Source organism: Salarias fasciatus, chromosome 14, assembly GCF_902148845.1.
Source record: "Salarias fasciatus chromosome 14, fSalaFa1.1, whole genome shotgun sequence".
Taxonomy (NCBI): Eukaryota; Metazoa; Chordata; class Actinopteri; order Blenniiformes; family Blenniidae; genus Salarias; species Salarias fasciatus.
The window spans coordinates 8,346,773-8,364,953 of NC_043758.1; the positions used below are offsets into that span (position 1 = coordinate 8,346,773).

General features: G+C 41.0%; 1 protein-coding gene across 7 annotated transcripts in view; it reads left to right on the plus strand.

Moving 5' to 3' along the window:
• The window catches only part of arap1 (ArfGAP with RhoGAP domain, ankyrin repeat and PH domain 1), a 48,961-nt gene that overhangs the window by 1,626 nt on the left and 29,154 nt on the right, over window positions 1-18,181 (plus strand). For 6 of the 7 annotated variants that reach the window (XR_003932822.1, XM_030108828.1, XM_030108830.1 and 3 more), the window contains exons 2-5: window positions 10,215-11,300; window positions 15,409-15,581; window positions 17,686-17,774; window positions 17,864-17,946. Coding sequence is in view for 6 of the 7 variants with exons in the window: in XM_030108828.1 (XP_029964688.1) it covers window positions 10,288-11,300; window positions 15,409-15,581; window positions 17,686-17,774; window positions 17,864-17,946 (1,358 nt within the window). In the remaining variant the exon portion in view is untranslated. Of the gene's footprint in view, window positions 1-394; window positions 452-10,214; window positions 11,301-15,408; window positions 15,582-17,685; window positions 17,775-17,863; window positions 17,947-18,181 lie in introns of those variants that run through there. The other variant, XM_030108829.1, reaches the window with a different exon arrangement.

Sequence of the window (18,181 nt, forward strand, 5' to 3'; positions counted from 1 at the left end):
TCACGGTGTTCCTGGTAGAAAGAGCCATGTGTGAGACCCGGGCCGTGCACTGTTTGGTCAAAGGCTATTTGCATGAAAACAGACTGGGCTGTCCACGCTTTCTCACTGGTCACATGATGATCTTACGGAAGTTTTTGCTTTTTTTTCCCCCCCTTTCTCGGAATCAAGCTGATCACATTTAGCAGGAAAACCTCCAGTGATGTCAAATTCTGCTTCTTCAAAATAAAAGAGGGCTCAACTGAAGGCAGATCCGGGATATTATTTTAGCAGTTCCACCCAGAAAATGCTCTTTTTGCGTGTTTCGACTTGACACTTGGATGCCAGAGATCGAGTCCTCGGTGAAGTTTTTCATCCGTGAGAAAAAAAAAAAACGCTATCCGCTATTTAGCGGCGCGGTCGCGACCGTAGGACGAACCATCAGGACGCGTTAGCGTCAATACTCAATTAAACGGTGAGTAAACGACTAAAACTCACAAGTTTTCCTTTTCTTTTTCTCGAGGCTGGAAGCTTTTCTCACCCGGCTGATGATAACACACACAAACTGGAGGTTGACAGAGAAAAAGCGCTGTGTTGCTTTAAAGCGCCGACTGGGGATTCAGCAGCTTACGAATTAATGGGAAGGGAGACAAACATTCTGCTGTTGTTTTCTATGTTTACACGGCTGTTTATGCCCTGGAGGGCTCGTTGTTTCTCATCGGTTTAACTTCAACAGTCACTGAATGACTGTCATGACAGAGTCTGTTCCTAAAAAAACTTTTTCACATCGTGTTTTTACAGCTGAAGCCAGGACAGGTACACTGGAGCTACAGAAAACAGTAGAAGCAAGTTTAAAGAACACCAGATTTAATGGATTATTGTAAAGATTTTTCTGATAAAGTCATATTTTGATTACTTTTAGGAAACAATAATGCTGAATATATGTGTTTCCAGCTTCATTGACGTCTCCCTCCTTATGAATGTTGATGCGTTCAGGGACTTGCTGGGAACTTGTGCAGTTCCCATGTGGGAAGCGTTCATGTGACAACAAGATAAAGTCAGCATGACCTCATGGAAATCTGCAGACAAATGAAGAAAAGTTGTCAGTCATGAAAACGCTGCTGTTCTGCATTGGTTTGTGAAGCAAAAGACTGGCTGTTTGCACTGAAACTGGTTAAGTTTATAAAAGCTTTTGTTTCATTTAGTTCCACAATTTTTATTGTTTCAAAATGCATCAAAATAGCTTGTGGAAGTTATTAGAAACTTTCAGTGGTGACATTACAAGCTGCTTCCAGCATGAAAGTACCATATCATTTCCACTGTGAAATGGAAATAATGAAGGCTAAGCTTCCTGAGGTGGATTATCTTTAGTTTGTCACCTGTTGGTGTCAACAACAAAAGACTTTACCTCAGACATTGGTTTACAGACCCAACAAATTATTGACTAATAAACAGTGATAATGTTTATTATGATAGATAAGACAGTCATGATCACAATTCTACATGTCGAGTTGCAGTGTTAGTTTATTATTTATCACTAAACACATTTAGCTACATCACCCAGACCCAGATTGCGAGCTACTTAAGATTTCTACATCAGCTTATTTCTGCTTTTTCCGCCTTGCAGCTCGGCAGAGCTGAACTATTCTGGCTGTTGTAAGTTGGTTAAATGGATGCAATAAAGGGTAGTCTCTGTTGAAACTGTGGTCATGCAATCACATGTGTAACTGAGGAGGAAACAGTTTTTTTCTTTATGTTTTTAAAAGAAACTAATGAAAAAATCATGTTTGATTTTGAGAAAGATGATTTGCACATGACTTTATGCCTCTAAAACAGACTATGGTTTGCATGACTGACTTGCTCCTCAGACCGTAAAGGTTAAACACAAAATATGTCTAACAGTTGAAGGTTTTTTTTTTTTTAACATGGGTCTCCTAAAACTACCAAAGTCATCACTTCCAAGAGTAGCATGGGTAATGATGCCCTAGATTTTACTTTGACAAACCGGTAAAAGAGCCATCAAACACCATCTCAGACCTACCAGCCTTGTTCTGTCTTTCATTAAGAACTGAAACTGAAAAGCTGGTTCGGAGGTTTCCTTTTAAATAGACACCGACAAATTCATCAGTGCAGTTTATTCTTATCAGTAAGTGGCAGATATATCCCCTCTCTCCTCCTCAGCTTATGTGTCCGGTTGCATAAGATGCACATGATGCTGCTGACTTTAACCTGTTCACACTCCCAGTTATGCTTTGAATGGTTGGTTCTTTCACTGGAGACGCAGCCTCTAAATTATGCATTGGTCATTGACGTTATATTGCGGCTTTGCCGGTCTCTGTCTCGCATCATTCTGCCCGTGTGTGCCACTTTCCTGCTCTTTTTCTTTCCTCCTTATGTCTCCCTCTCTGTCTGTCTCATACACTCACATGCTTGCGAGACGCTGAATCACTTCGTAATGAGGTGAGAGGAGGAATATCTCTCCGGTTGAGAGGATGCAGAGCCAGCCCAACTGCAAGATCATACCAGACAAATGATTGGCCCAGTAGTGCAAGCAGCAATAACCGGAGTCATGTGATTACCTTTGTGTTGGGTTAGTAAGGCAAGGCTAATAAATTCTGTGTATAATTCAGGATAATTAATTTGCATTGTACATTTCACAACTGAAATGCATAATTTGGCAATGAGCTTGTATTTCTTGTGAAAAGAAGGTTAACTTGTTGTTGAGAAACTAATTTATTATCAAGAAAGACCACCGTTCTGTCATATAAAGCTTGATTACTTTTGTTCTTTAGAAACTTCTTTTTTTTCCTCCACACATAAAATGAACATCGATGCAAACACATTGATGCATTTTCAAACATTTCTTGTGATCGTTATTAATCTTTGAAACATTCTTGTATTCCTTGCACATTTCCAGATTTTTGTTTGACTGATAGAAATATTAAAAACCCAAAAACCTTAAATTACAGTATGTATAGTTTGTATTGTTATCAAAGTAATAATGTGCAAAAGATATTCGTATTAAAGGTCAAAATGAACCAGAAAAAGGAAGCATCTTTAATGACGATAAACCACTTTGTCCAGTTGAGGGTCATGGCGGGGCGCTGGAGCCGTTTCCAGCTCACAATTGGTGGAAGCAGGGTTATACCCCAGACTGGTCACCAGTTACTGTTGTATTATCTGAAATTATACGTACCTTTTAATATTATTCTTAGAATTAGGAGCGTAGGGAAATCCCAAAATAGACAAGTAAAATCTTCCACTAGGCTGAAGTTCCCCCACCTTAGCACAAATCTATAAAGCTCATTAGCTGGTGGCTTTTGCTCTTTTGTGAGTTGGTCACATGACTGATTGATTGACAAATACTTTATTAATCCTGAGGGAAATTCAAGTTTTCATCATCCCACATTCCACACAATAAAAAGGACAGCCGTTCAGATGTAATGAAATAATCATGCAATACTGTATACACCAGCCCTTTATTAGTCATTTATCCGTTGCTTTAGGCCTAATATGAAGTTAGGTGTCCCTATTAATTGAGCCTGATGAATAATTTTAATCACTTATCGAACTTATTTTAGCATTTTTCCAATTCAATGTCAATTTTGAGTCCCTCTTGTGCTTCTTCCAGCAGAAATGGAAGTGATTCTAGTGATGTACTTGCTTCCCCATGTTCCATGTTGCTTCAAATCCCCTTTTGTTTGTACACAGTAAGTGTTGTAATCAAGTGTATCCTTTTTGTTTTTTTGCCATATTGATTCAATTCATTTCAAATTGGCATTATAAAATACTTGATTGGCAATGACTGGAGTAAAAATAAAAATCTTGGCTTTGTATTTATGTATTCTCACCTTTTTTGTCATTGTACTAAAAGAGATTTATTTTGATTGTTGTACAATGTATATATGGTTATTTTGCAGAGGTAATGCAGCCTTCTATCTCATGCCTTCCAAAGTTCTCCTTTAATTTTGCACAATCTAACATAGTCCAGACCTCTTTATATTGCGTACATTTGTGCATCTCAAAATAAGAAAACAATAAAAAATTTGGTTTTCTTCATAATTTAATTTCATATTCTAATCTATGTCTACTCTGTTTGTTTTAAATGTTGTTGTAGGCTTCCTGAAAATCAATACATAGCATCTCAAAGTTTATGCAAATTGTATGAGATCTGGTGTTTTTCTTATATTTTTAAGAGAGGGCTGTAACTTTCATGATTAAACTTTAAGAATGTCTGAAACTTCCAAGTCTGTTATGAGTATTGAAAAGATGGCGTGAACAATAACGCTCAATGATACTCAGCCTTTTCAGGTGCATTCCTAAGCCTATAGTATCCACAGGTCTGGGTTCAATAACATCTGCTTATGGCCGTCCAGATGTTTCCACGTCATACTCAGATAGTCCAGTCATTGATTTTTCTTTTTTTTTTTTTCTCTCTCGTAACAGACTAATGACTCAGAGTCCGGCGTGGTCAGCCGGTTGAGGGGAGTTGCTATGGGAAACGTATGCTTGTGAAATGCTGGATTCTGTATAGTTACCAGTAAGTGTGTGTCTGCGCGCGCGGACACACACACACACACACACACACACACACACACACACACACACACACACACACACACACAGAAGGTTGTGCTCCAGAGGACATTGTTCCGATGTATTGCTGTACTGGCAGGACTGAGTCACTATTCAGTTCTAATTGAAAGTGGGCTGAAAGGGGCAGTGTGTCTGCTGGTGGATGTATGAGTCATGTCCTGTGTGTGCATGTGTGTGTGTGTGTTTCAGATGTCCTTTTAAGTACATCGCCTTTATTAATCATATGAGCATGAATGAGCAGTCGTGGATTTTTGATTTCAGAAATCTGGCCTATTGGAAATAGGTTGTTTCCGTCGTCACTGGAAGGAGGTCGCTGAGGTTAACGTGAACCTCCCTGCGAGCATCTGAAAGGCTACTCCTCTTCAGTTAAGGAAAATACATTACCACAAGACTTCCTGTCACTAGTAAACTTTAAAGACAGTCTGAACGGCTCTCTCAGGCTGTTCCATGTAGTGTCTGATGCTTTCACACAAAGCACAGCTCACGCGTCGTCTTCAAATTAAATAAGAAGACTGGATGGCATAATATGTGTAAATCCAGCCCGACTGTGTAATTTATTTGTTTGCGCCTTATTAACTTGCCTCCTCTTGGGTTTACACTGTGTAATTAGCCGAGTGTCATTATTAAACGGTCCAAATCATCACTCAGAAAATTCCCAGTAGGCTACAAGTGAAAGAGACACAGATATTTAAAATACGAGTCATTTTTAAAAAGTTTTCATTATTTAATTTCTCCATGAGCTTCTAAGCAAACATTTATCAAAAAGAACAAGTACTGCATAATATATTGCACATTTATCAACATGCACATTATTGCAGCAGCCTGACTGAAGTGAATTGTGTTTTGGGTTTTTTAATGTTTTTTTAAAGAGTGCCACCAAAATATCTGGATTATCTGTGGAAGAGAGATGAGCAGAGAACCAGATGGGTATTTACTCTCATCTTGCCCCACAGTGCAAACATCCACAATTTAATTTCCCAATTAGATTTTCTGTGCAGAGTTTGCGTGTTCTCCCTGAGTGTGTCGTGGGTTTTCTCCGGGGACCCCGGGTTCATCCCACAGCCTAAAACCATTCATTTCGTATAATTGGTGCTCTGAATTACCTGTAGGCTTGAATATATGTTTGTGTCTGTCCTGTGATGGAACGGTGCCATGTCCCAATTGTACCCTTCCTTCAATTATCAACCCCAGCGACTTTAGAAGAGAACAGTAAGGAAAATGGATGGATGTGTGTTAAATCTCTGGAATGCTCTCCTGTCTGAGCAATTTACCAAAATGTACTTTCTCTATGCGGTCATTGTGAATTCATCTTGGTTTTTTTTTTTTTAATATTTGCAATTTTTTTTTTGTCAGTTCCATGTTTTAGCCACTCAGTATTTTTGTTGAAGTAGATGCTTGCTGCACGGTTGCATCGTGGTTAGTCCTTCCCCCTCTGTGCAGGAAGGTTGTTAAGATCTGAGCCTGCCTGACCTTTCTGTGTGGAATTTGCATATTCTCTGCTTTTCTCTGGATACGCAGGCCAAAAGCATGGCTTGTGAGTGTAATTTACTGAAGTTGCACGTAGATGTGAGTGCGTGTTTTTATTTGTGTTTTCGCTGATAAACAAATTGAATGTGGATGGCGGCAATACATATTGTGTTATGCACATCAGCTGTGGCGATGATATGAGAGATAAGAACGACCTACAGAGAATCATAAGTGGGGGAACAGTCATGTTTACTCTCTGATTTAAACCACACACTTACACACACAAAGAGGGATGAGTACTGAATTGTTTTACAAAACTGTGACACATGGTGTGTGGTAGCGAGCCGCTTTTACAATGACGTGAAGCTGGACGAACTGTCATGTGTTGTTATTTGTGTTGGATTTGTTGTCGCGGTGGTAAAACAGAATTGTTCGCAGAAGAGGTGTCTCATATCCCCTTTTTAGTGAGCACACACACACACACACACACACACACACACACACACACACCTTCTCTGTCACCATGTCATTAGGTGAGCGCTTGTGAGTGTGTTGTTGAGTGTGTGAGCAGGACTGGAGCGCTGGGTTGAAACCGTGCATTTTTCTTCCTTGTTGTCCGTGTGTGCATGTACTCGCCTGGGAAACAAAATGCCCATTGTGAAGGCAGCACAGAGACTCTGTTATTGGCAGCTTTCTGAGTGGGAGGGAGGGAGGGAGCAGGAGGAGAGACGAGGATAAGTGAAATGAAGTCTCTTGAACGCTGATCCGAAGCGGTAAATAAAGCACGTCAAATTAAAAGAAGAAAAATACTTAATTAAATAGGAAAGGATGGAAAGTTCTGATCTGTCAGAGTAAGTAGTTGATGAACAGTTATGCTAATTTGTGAGGCCGCTGTGGTTTCGGATGAAATCGCCCGTTCATTTTAACAGGAAGCAGTGTTACACTTTTTTTTTTTTTTTTAAATCATTATAATGTTTTCCCTTCATATCCTGTTAGCAGTCAGACTTAAACATCTTTATCACTTTATACCTTCACGCTTGTAGCCAAGGTCGGTTTGTGAAGCACAGAAATTGTGTAGCATCTTTTCAAAGTGTAAAAATATGTTGCTTGATTTGTTAAACATGCAGCCCCCAAGGTGGCCAAACAAAGTGCAAAAAAAAAAAAAAAAATGCAAAAAAGACACTGGTTTTTAAAATGTGAAGATAAATGACTGCTGTTTGGAGTTCCTTCATAAGGGATCACACTGTCTTAGTGGGAGCAGCAGACATAACATTAGTTACCCTGAGGTTAGCATGACAGTGATCCTGAACATGCGCTGCTGAAGGCTGCTGTGAGAATAAATTTGCTTCTTAAGAGAAACACTGCAGTCAATAAGACTGCTGAAGTTTATGCAGTGAAATTCTTCATTTTGGACACACCTGTCTGTAACGTAGGAGTCACTCATCAGTTAATTTCAGCTTGTTTAGGTTTTGTTATTAACAATGTTAAAACTTTTACTTGCTTATGATGTACTTTTTAATAGGAACATTTTCATTTGTTGCGGTGCTGTTCTTATTGGTTTGGCCCACTTGAAATCAAACTGGGCTTCGTGCGTCCTCTGGACGCATCTTAACAAGACCTCTGGTAAACTAATCCACACTTTGAAAACACAATTAAATATTTTATAGTGGCTCCCGGCTCTTTCTTACACACTGTGTTGAGTCACTACACTAACATTTTCATTGCAGATTCCTTATCTAAACTGAAAATGGCTAGCTCTGAGGTGAATTTTTCTTTTCGCGTCGCGTCTTCGCTGATCTGTGGGAACACATGAGTGACTGGCTGCGGATGTCAAAGTTCTTCAGAAAGATGACAGAGGTCACAGCTGTAAACTTTGTTTTTCACACCCACTGCATTGGTGCTCAACACTTCTTGATGTTGTTCCTGACACACGCACACACAAACACACACACACACACACACACACACACACACACACACACACGTAAAACCACAACGGCACAGTTTCAGGCTTATCTGCCAAAATGTGCTGAGTTGACGCCGTCTGGTCAAAGATGCTGAGGCCCGTTCGTTACATTTAAGTGAGACCTGGTATGCAATGTTTTCACACCGAATGCGCTGTGCCGTGTGTTCGGTTTATGAGTAACACACTGATGACTACAGATCGGGTCAGGCTATAATTCATTGCAGCGACTGACTCCAAGTTCCTCAAGTCAAAAATAGGAAGTGTATTTGATGTGTGAGAAGACTGAAAGATTCTGACTGATTGTCCCCCAGCCCTGTGGTCTCACCCCTGCTTGAGGAAACATTTGACAGGAAATGAAATGCGCTCATTTCAACATGGTCACAAACGGTATTTCTCAGACCGGATAGTTTGGGTGAGTATGTGCTCAGTCAGCCTTGATGGGCCTCCCAGAGAAGACATGGAATCAGGATTATTCTGTTTCTTTGTATTTAATGTGTTTGTTTTCCATAATCTATTAGCAAAATGAAACCCATGTGTGAATATAACGTGTTTTCAACAAAAGTTGTGTTTGTCCTGTAATGTGTTTTTTTATAACTAAGTCTAAACTTTGGGATTTCTTGGATTCACCTTTACTTAAAAACATTTACTGTTGAGATGCTGAATATGAATTACCATCATATATATATTTGATTGATGTATTTCTTTGTTTTGCTTATTGATTTATTCTCTTCATTCATTAAATTATACACTTTTGTCTTCTAGAAATTTTTTCATCAAAACATCTGAACAGTTGCAGCAAATCACATTATTTTTCCGAATTTCATTTCATTTCTCTCAAATCTATTCAAATGTAATAACAGATAAAAATTCTTCAATGCTCAATGGTTGGCGAGGCATGCTGGTGTGGTATGTTGCTTTAGGAGCTGACTTTAAAGATTTTGCAAACACGTCAGCCACAGCTACGTGTACTTTACTGTCCGGTTTCATTCAGTCTGGTGTGAGGTATGGCATCTCGGGCTATTTTCATTGCCGGTTGTCCCACATCAGAGTGGGTGCGCGTGCGCCGAGAGGGGGGGGGCTGTGTTTGTGGTTCTGTTTAGGAAACTGGCATCTTCCCCTGTGGTTTCCTTGAATGAAATGCTGCAAAGACAGAATTACGATCAATTATTTTGACAGGAGAAAATAGAAATAGTTGCATTCAACCCAGGGTTTTGTAGTTTGTAGGAGTTTCTGTTACGGCACCGGTGGCTCGTGTGTTTAAACAGTCATGGGGAAGCTGGGAGATTGTACCGGTCACTGTTCATAAAGACCTGTCATTGCGACTGAACTGCACGTGAAAAACGTGAACCCTGCCGTGGTGTTCATCAACCACACGCCAAGATTTACTGCATGTGAAAACAAACCCAGAGTCTGTTGTGCATTAAGAGCGCGGAAGAGGTCGAACTTCAGTCCACTTATGTGGTATTCGAGTGCGCGTTGGAGAAGTGCGAAAAGAACCGAGTGTGTGTGAGATCACGCTTTGTATAGCAGTGCTTGTGTCGTTTGCGCTTCCTTCAGCACTTCAGCACAGTGTGTTGGTTTCTTTGAAGAAACCCTGACTGCAATCAACTATAAACGCTTGATGCTTGTCCAGCCTCGAGGTTTTGGTCCTCCTGTGTAATAGTCACAGTTTTCTGTGATCTCTGAACTTTCAACCTGGGTGAAGAAATCAGCAAATAGTAAAACGTATTTTTAGAATAACTAAACTGTATGGGACTCTTACTGCTGCGTCATGATCAAAACTTCCTCTTTCGTGGAAGTGGCAAACATTTACTCGGGCAACTTTTGCACAGGGATCATCGGCACACCTGTTCACACGCTTTTGCCATTGAGATTTCAAACCTTGTGATTTTCTGCTGATCTTCTCTGAAAATCAATGTCAGTGCTGTTTTGCAATGCTTTCTGACTCTACATGTTTCCCAATACAGATTTCCCCAAAATAGAGTAGTAGGTGGGAGTTTGTCATCATTTTGTCTATGATCAGACTAATATGACGTACATAAGCTATTTTTAAATGTTTCCTCATGAAATATTTTTCCCAAGAATGTGCCTCTTTTTTTTAGCTGGATCCCCATTTAAAAAAAAAAAAAAAAAAAAAATCCTACACCGATGTACCACCAATGCATTTTGTTACAATGTAGCTTTATGTCTCGTTTTGTTTCCTCCACAGGTCGCGTCAGCCATGGTGTGAGTTGTTGAAAGCAGCATATTCTCTGTCGACGGGGACTGTGTGGATGTGAGCCATGTCTCAATCGGAATCCTGCACTAACGTGTGGGACTGGCTGTGCGTGCTTCGCCTGGAGCAGTACTCTGGGGCCTTTCGAAGCGCCGGGCTTGCGACATTAGCAGAGTGTCGCAGCCTCACCTCAGATCGGCTGGAACGGATGGGCATCACCCTGCCGGGCCATCAGAGGCGGATCCTGGCCAGCCTGAACAAAACGCACCTCAGTCGTGATCAGTCGTTACACGAGCCGGCGGATGAAACGGGTCATGCCGAAGTACCGCAGAGAAAGAGACCTGTGCCCGCTCCGCCAGAGGGAAAACCTGCCCTCCAGGAAAGTGAGAAGAAAGACGGGGAAACCCCCTCACTGAAGAAGAGGGAAAAACCAATCCCCAAGGAGAGACATCTGGTCAGAGGACGAGAGGATGGTAGAGAAGCAGAAGAGAAGAAGCCCGCTGTCGTACAAAGACAGACGATACACAGAGGAGGTAAAGAGGATGAAGGCAATGGAGGAGTCGATGGAGAAAGTGTGAAGCCGGTGCCAAAAGAGAGAACTAAGTTTCGCTCCAGCGCTCCAGTCGACAGATACCCTAGCTCAGTCTCACCGGTGTCTGAATCTTCTTTACCCCCCGTCCCCCCACGGAGCACCCTCAATTGCCCTCCACAGCGCTTTACCTCTTCAGGTTGCTCGTCCCTTCCCGCTGATTTTCCTTCAAAAGACAAGCCTGCAGTGAAAGATCCTGCTGTACACTGCAGATCGGAATCTCCAACTACCAGCACACAAGTGTTTCTCGCCCCACCCAGCATCCCCTCCACCCAAACTCGGCCTCAGACGTTGTCCATCCAGCCACCGGCCCAACATCCAAGCAGTGAAGGAGGAAGAAAATCATCCCTCACTTCCTCGCCCATCTCCCCTACTGCCTCTCCGAGTAGAGACAGAACTGCTCCACCTCTTCCTCCCAAGATCGGAGTGGGATCTAAAGGCGCGCCACCGATTCCACAGAGGTTTCCATCACAGGCTCCCTCAACTAAGAGGTAAGACTTTTTAAAACCCGACACCTCCTCCATTCTTGATAGGACTGTATTTGTGAGAGACTCATACCACTGCGGGGATAAAGCATGTGCATTGTGCGGTTGCATATTTCTGTAATGTATTCTTGCATCACTGCTTTTATAAATGTGTGTGCATGAGAAAGACAGAGAGAGAGAGAACACAAAAACACAGTTAACCATTACAGGTAACTTTGAGTTATTAGATGAACCTGCATTTTGGAGTCTGGTTTGGGTCACAGTGAATACAGTCTCAGTCTTGTTTATATTAATACTGCAGGACATAATTAGAAGTCAAAGTATTGTCCATATAAAAAAAATAGAAAGTGTGTGTTTATTTGTGTTGTTTTTATGTTTTAAAAACTACAAATTTATTCCCTGCCACATTGCAGACAGTTTTCTAAAGTTGTAGTACTTAAATGAAAAATAACAAGTAAACATCATATGTTTCCATTCTAGTTTCCTCTGAATGACTTTAGGCATTGTTAATTGATAGTCTTTATCACTAAATTGTGTCAATGTTTCTTGTTGTGAGATCAGTTTGATGAAGAAATATCTACAAATGTCATTTCTGACCAGTTGTTACTTCCTTGTGGATTCTGCTGCCATCTATTGTTCGGTTCGGAGCAATGCGCCTGCGGTAGCTTTTCAGAATCAAACAAATCGGATGCCAATGCAGACTTTAAAGTACTTCCTGAAAGTAAAATAAACACTTCCTGAAACTGAATGAGGATGGTGGAACGCTGTGTCACTGAGTGGACGTTGAGCTCAGCCCGCCTGTTGAATATTGAAATGCGTGATCTAAAATCTGCTGCGGCCGCCGTAACAGGCTAATTGCTTCTCTCTGTAAAGCTGTGGTTTAATGTGCATTTGCTTATACCTCACCACACATTACCCCTCCCCCGCAAACAACAGAAAAGACAACACACACACTTGTAAAAAAAACTTTGAGGCCAGACATTTCCTCTTCAGCAGCAGTGTTTTTCTTTCTTGATCATAACACACACACAGTGAGGGCGATTTCGTCTCTTGTTCAGGGAAAAAGAGTGAATCCTGACATCCTCCTCTGATTTCAAGTCACAAATGCACATTCTGTATCTTTTAAAGGGACACTAGCTTAAAAAAAAAAAAAATGGAGGAAGTCACAGTGGAGTCCTCCGCTGGTCAAACACTCTGCTCTTCATGAGTGAATTCAGCGAGTGGCACCGGGAGAAAGGGGGAGTGGGGCATCAGGGCAGAGGAGAAGAGATTTGTCACCAGGAACAACCCTCAGACATTCAGGGCACTTTCACACGCCGTCGCCGCCGTGCTCTCTGGTTTCCTTGTCACTGTGCCTCGTTGACTCCCCCCCCCTCCCCTCCTCTGTCGTGTCACTTGTCATTTCCTCCTGCTCTCTGATGTAAGATTGTTTTACCACAATGGAAGAGGATTCCTCCTGAACAAGTCGCGACAGGTGATGTTTATTCAGATTTCACTTTTTATTGCTTCTGTTTATGTTTACAATTTAGCATGCAGCTTGCTCCACTTCCCCCTCCCTTCGATCATCTGTCAGAGCTTCAAACAAGGAAACTTATCTTCTTCCCATGTTGATGTTTTCTGCCCTGCCGTAGCATGCTGTAGTAATTTTACTGAACAGAGAACTAGTGGGTCTGCTGCATGCTTTTGCTTTATCTTGAAGTTTGCGACGCAGCTGAAAGCTGGAATAATCCCGTATGTAAGTGGATTTTCCACATTTCCCTGGAGCCACACATGTTTGTTGAGCTGAGAGTGTTCCTGTTGTGCTACCTGTTTGACTGTGGAAAGTTCAAAACAAGTACGGCGTTTTGCAAAGCCACCCCAGGCTTGTTTGGCTGTAAAGATCACCAAGTGTTGCCTTTCTTGTTTTGAGGTTTTCCAGCATCTTAAAAGATACATTAGCTCGCTTCTAATCTGCAGTGACGAAGCGCCCAGATTAGCATGCGATCAGGACTAAAATGAAAGGAAATGGAGCCATCCAGTTAACCCATATTTTAGCGAGAAATACTTCTCGTTTGTCGAAACTGTGGCTTTTGGCTGACAGGTGAATAATCTAAATGCCTTAAATAAGAACATGCGCACAGTGTGGGAGGAGGACGGAACAGTCATTGTTTCTTCTGCTTACAGTCATCTTTTACTTTGCAGCGACCGAGTTAAATATAGATTCTAGCTTGCAGACCCCTCTCAAAACCGTTCCCCAGAGAAAAAGGAGGAACTGTGTGAACATGGCAGTTTCCCGTCATTGTTGATTTTGTGTATCTTTTTCATTTTTTTTTTTTCAGGAATCAGAAATAACTAACACATAGTTTATGTTTGGAGCGTCATTTAAAGTGATCTTTTGTGAATTTGCCTCTTGTTCAGTGTAAATGTAGTTTTCAAGTTGGCCATCCTCCTGTCTGTGGCATGATTTTTCTGTTACATAGTTAGATGTTTGTGTAGCGTCAAGACAGTTTGGCGCAACAGTCATCAAGAAGACGGCTGAATGCCTGCTGTCTGTACGTGAATCGAGCAGATAGTCTCCGAACACTATCATTTAAGCGCTTTGAATAGATTCTACTTGACTTTGCTGCTTCAGCCTATAAAATGAATACTGTTTTTCTGAAGCAGTGCCCACTTTTTTCCCAGCTGTTTGCTGAGAACTTCTGACTAATATCTTATTTGAATGTTATTGGGTCTTGGTTTTTTTTTTTTTTTTTTTAAAGAAGGAAATCTGCAAAAGAAGGACAAACAAAGAGGAACTTTCGCAATACTGGATGGATGGAAACCAAGCTTATGTGCTCACTCTTGACTTTCCCATCACTGCCACTGCCCTCCATATTTAGATGGTTTTGATTCTTTTTGGGGCCATTTGTTTATCTGCATCATCCTAGATCGAGTCACCGGGTTTATTTCTGATTTGTTGTCCGTCAGATTGTAAAAAAAATGTACAATGACGGATGATGACTGTGTTTCTGATGGAACTGAGAAGCTCCGTGTGACACACAGTAATCTTGTGTCTTGGATGTTCCGAGCGGACGTCAGAATGACCACTACATCAACGCAAAGCTCTGTGAAGCAACTCTGTCTTAGGTTTTTCATAACCACCCTGGGATCTGTGGTTATGAGACGTCTGCCTCCCAAAGCTTACCACCAGTCTGAGCGTTAGGATAACTCCAAAAGCGCACAAATAATTTTTGAAGTCGTAGCATATCTGAAACTAAAACCCTGAACCACTGAAACCCTCCATAAGCAAAATATAGCAAAACGTCGTCACACTGTATTTGACTGAGATGTTGAGAGGAAACAAAATATCAACAGCAAAACACAATATTCTGAATAATGAAAAAACAGCGAACAAGACCGGAGCTAAAATTCTGTGTGAATTTTTCCTTTGACTGAAAATGTTTCCTTTCTCTCACGATGTTAAGTCAGACTCTATATTATTTGACTGAGAAGAAAATATATATATATTTTTTTTTTTTTCTTCTGGGGTTTATACATGTAAAATACCCACTAAAGTAAGAAGAAAAGTGCAGTGTTTCTTAGTTTCCTCAAATGATGGCAGACAGCTGTTGATTTTCTTCCAGACACTGGAGTCTGTCCAGAGTGTACACTCCCACTTAGATCTGATGCATGCTATGTGTCTGTCTTTACATTGCCTGCATTTACTGGGACTCGGCAGGTATTCTGTATTTAACAAAGAGATGTTATCAGGGAATGGGGCAGGTCCAGACCTGCTGCTTTAGCCAGAAGCAAAGAGGGAAAATAACACAGTCAGAGGGGCAAAGCACCACCGGAATACTTTGACTTCAGAGCAGCACTTGAAAATTCCGATTGTATTTTGTTTTTTTTAAGTCTCTCTTTTTTTTCCCCCCTTCATGTCATTTTCCCTTTAACTTCAAGCTTTGTATATCCACATTCTCTTTTTAGCTGGGGGTGAGAGGCGAAGCTTGAACGGATTTTTTTTTTCTAGTAGTTTTTTCTGTGGTGTCTGTGCAACCGAAGGTTTTTCCTATTGGCCTGAACTTTTGAGCTCATCGTGATGTTCCGGGGTCTTGCCCATCTCTGCTGACCTGGTCTGCGACCCTCTGTCCACCAGCCCACCCCCCACTCCCAAGAAGGACACTGATGAGCTTCAGGCAGACCAGACGCCGCTGGTCCCACCTCGCATCAGCACGCCGCAAAGCCGAGACAAGGCTCAGCGACCAACGCGATCCGACTCGCAGCCGGCTCTGCCTGCCCGGAAGATTCCCCAGCGGCCCCGTAGCTACCGTGAGTGATACAGATTCTTTTGTTCCGTGACTTGCGTTTATAAATGACAGGACATATCAGAGCAGCAGGTTGAAGCTGACAGCTGGATCTGATCCAGAGTTGGTTGTGGTTTGTGATCGGGATTTTCAAGATTTTAATTTGAGAAGAACTGCATCGGACAATTTACCGAATAAATTAATTAGTTTGAAACTGTTCAACAAAGTCTGACATCTGCCTCTTCTGTTGAGAGATGCTTCATGCAGGTGGATTACAAGCTCATGCTGATTTTATCAGATGATATTATAGAAAAGTATCACCTTTAGAGTTCCTCCTCTGTTTGGAACAATTGAGTTGGTTAGCCTGTTTTATAAAAATGTGAACTTAAAAATGTGACTTAAATGTGGATTATCTAGATCATATTTTCACTTGAATTTAGATTTGAACATGTTGTGTGACATATTTAAGAACGTGCATACTGAGGATGCAACAGATTCCCTTCACGACCATGGTGATCTGCATCTGGGAATTTTTATTATTTCATTTCCAATGTTATATTATCTTCAGCCCTTCTTTTCACCACAAGCTGTCATGCATAAACATTCATTTGATATCCCTCCATTCTTCACACATTCCTACCTTTAACCACACATCACAGAGCCTCGAGCAACAATTAAAATTGGCAGAAAATCATATCCTTCCTGTTCATGTGTGCTGCCATATGCTTCCTGGTAGCTCAGAATTAAACAGCAGACAGCACATTGCACCAGTGCTAATGCAGGTCAGAAGATCAGAAGACTTCCTTGAACTGTGGTACTTTCCACTAAAAATAGAGATTTTATCAAAAAAAAAAAAAAAACACTTTAAAAATGATCGTGGCTGTTATCGGTATTTCTATCACTTCTGGTTTGTCTGTTTCTTTACTTTAGTTCCTTGTACAGCGTTTCCAAAAAGGGATGATTTACTAGAAAATCAAGTCTACAACATAACTGTATGTAACATAACTATAACGACAGTCTCATTGGTTGTTAGTTGATCACTAATGTTCAGGGTCACACATCCTGATAACAGACAGTGGTTTCCAACTGATTCCATCTAGTGGCATCATAAGATATCATATCTCAGAAAGTTTCCAGAAGTTTAACTACTTACTGGACATATCTAGAGACATGAAGTTATTTAAAAAATGTTTTATCTTAGCGTTATGTGGTGTCTCTGTACATTTGATGCTAGTTTAATTAAATAAGAAGATACCAGCTCTTTTTGAAGAGCTTCTGCTTATTTTCTCGAGCTAAATTTTGAGTATTGGGCAGTTTATTTTTACTGTGTGTTTGGTGGTGCACGTTATCGATATGTGACACTCGGTCTTGTGATTCTTGTCTGTGACTGGGTGGTTGTTCTGCCGGGGTTTTGGGAAACATCTCAATGACTAGTGGAGATGTATAAAGCGATTTTCTCTGTGTTCTGGTGTTTTTTTAATCTTATATATCCTAAATGATGTGTGAGTTATGGTTATTAGGAGTAACTATGCTGAATCCTTTCGGCTGGATCTGAATTAAAGAGTTGAACAGAGCGGTGAGAGTGAAGCACACTGAATTAACTGGTTTATATACTATGTAACTCATGAAGAAGTCTTTCCTGTTCAGTTAGTATGACTAACACTTAATCTGGCAGGGAGCTTTATCTGTTGCATTGGCTTTCTGTATTCCGCCAGCTTTTTGTTTTGTTATTTTATTTGCTGTAGACACTCACAAAGTGTCTACTTTGTCTACGAAAGTGTCTACGAAAGTGTTGTGTTCAGATTTGATGTTCTTGCAAAATGTGTTAATCACAATGGTTTTGCATTCAATCAAAACCTCCAAAAACACAAATCTCCTTGAATATTAGACACACACGCAGTACACAACTCTAGCATAGCATTTCTTAGTTAAAAAAAAAGTCAACCTATTGAATTCAAACCACATCAGTTATTTTTCAAAGAAGCTGTATATAATTCAGCAAGCAAAGTAAAAGGTCTTAGAGGCTAACTGAAATAGGTTTGATTATTGTGTTTATATAGAAATAGAATATCCAGATTTTTTTCCCCCTTGAAATGCCGTTGTTTCCCATCGCTTTCGTTGTCTGACAGGATTGAGTTCATTCGATGATAATTCTGATGACTACGAAGATCCAGACTCGTACTCCCCCGCTGTCCATCGATTGAACACACCTGACAGGGTAAGAAAAGAGCTGAGCTTGTAAGAAATGAGCTGTTATATTAAACTCTCCCTCCTGCCGTCCAGAGTGACCACTGTCTCTTCTTATAGGACATGTCCCTGCTAGTGCCCGTCCACTCAAGCAGGAGGTGCAATTCTTTGTGTAGCGATGATGAGCTTCTGGATTACGATGAGTGAGCAACACACAAACCGTCTGCACAAACGTCACATCGATGTAGGAGAACTTGATGTTTGGTCACTTTGCAGTACTGATGCCCTCTTGGTGAATGCACCCTCCAAATACTTTGCGAGGGTACTTGAGCTTGCGATATAACATCCACAACAATGCTGTGTGGATTACTCTAAGGAAAACTTAATTTACAGTTAAATTTGTATATTTTTTTCATGTTTGTGGTTGTTTCACACTGA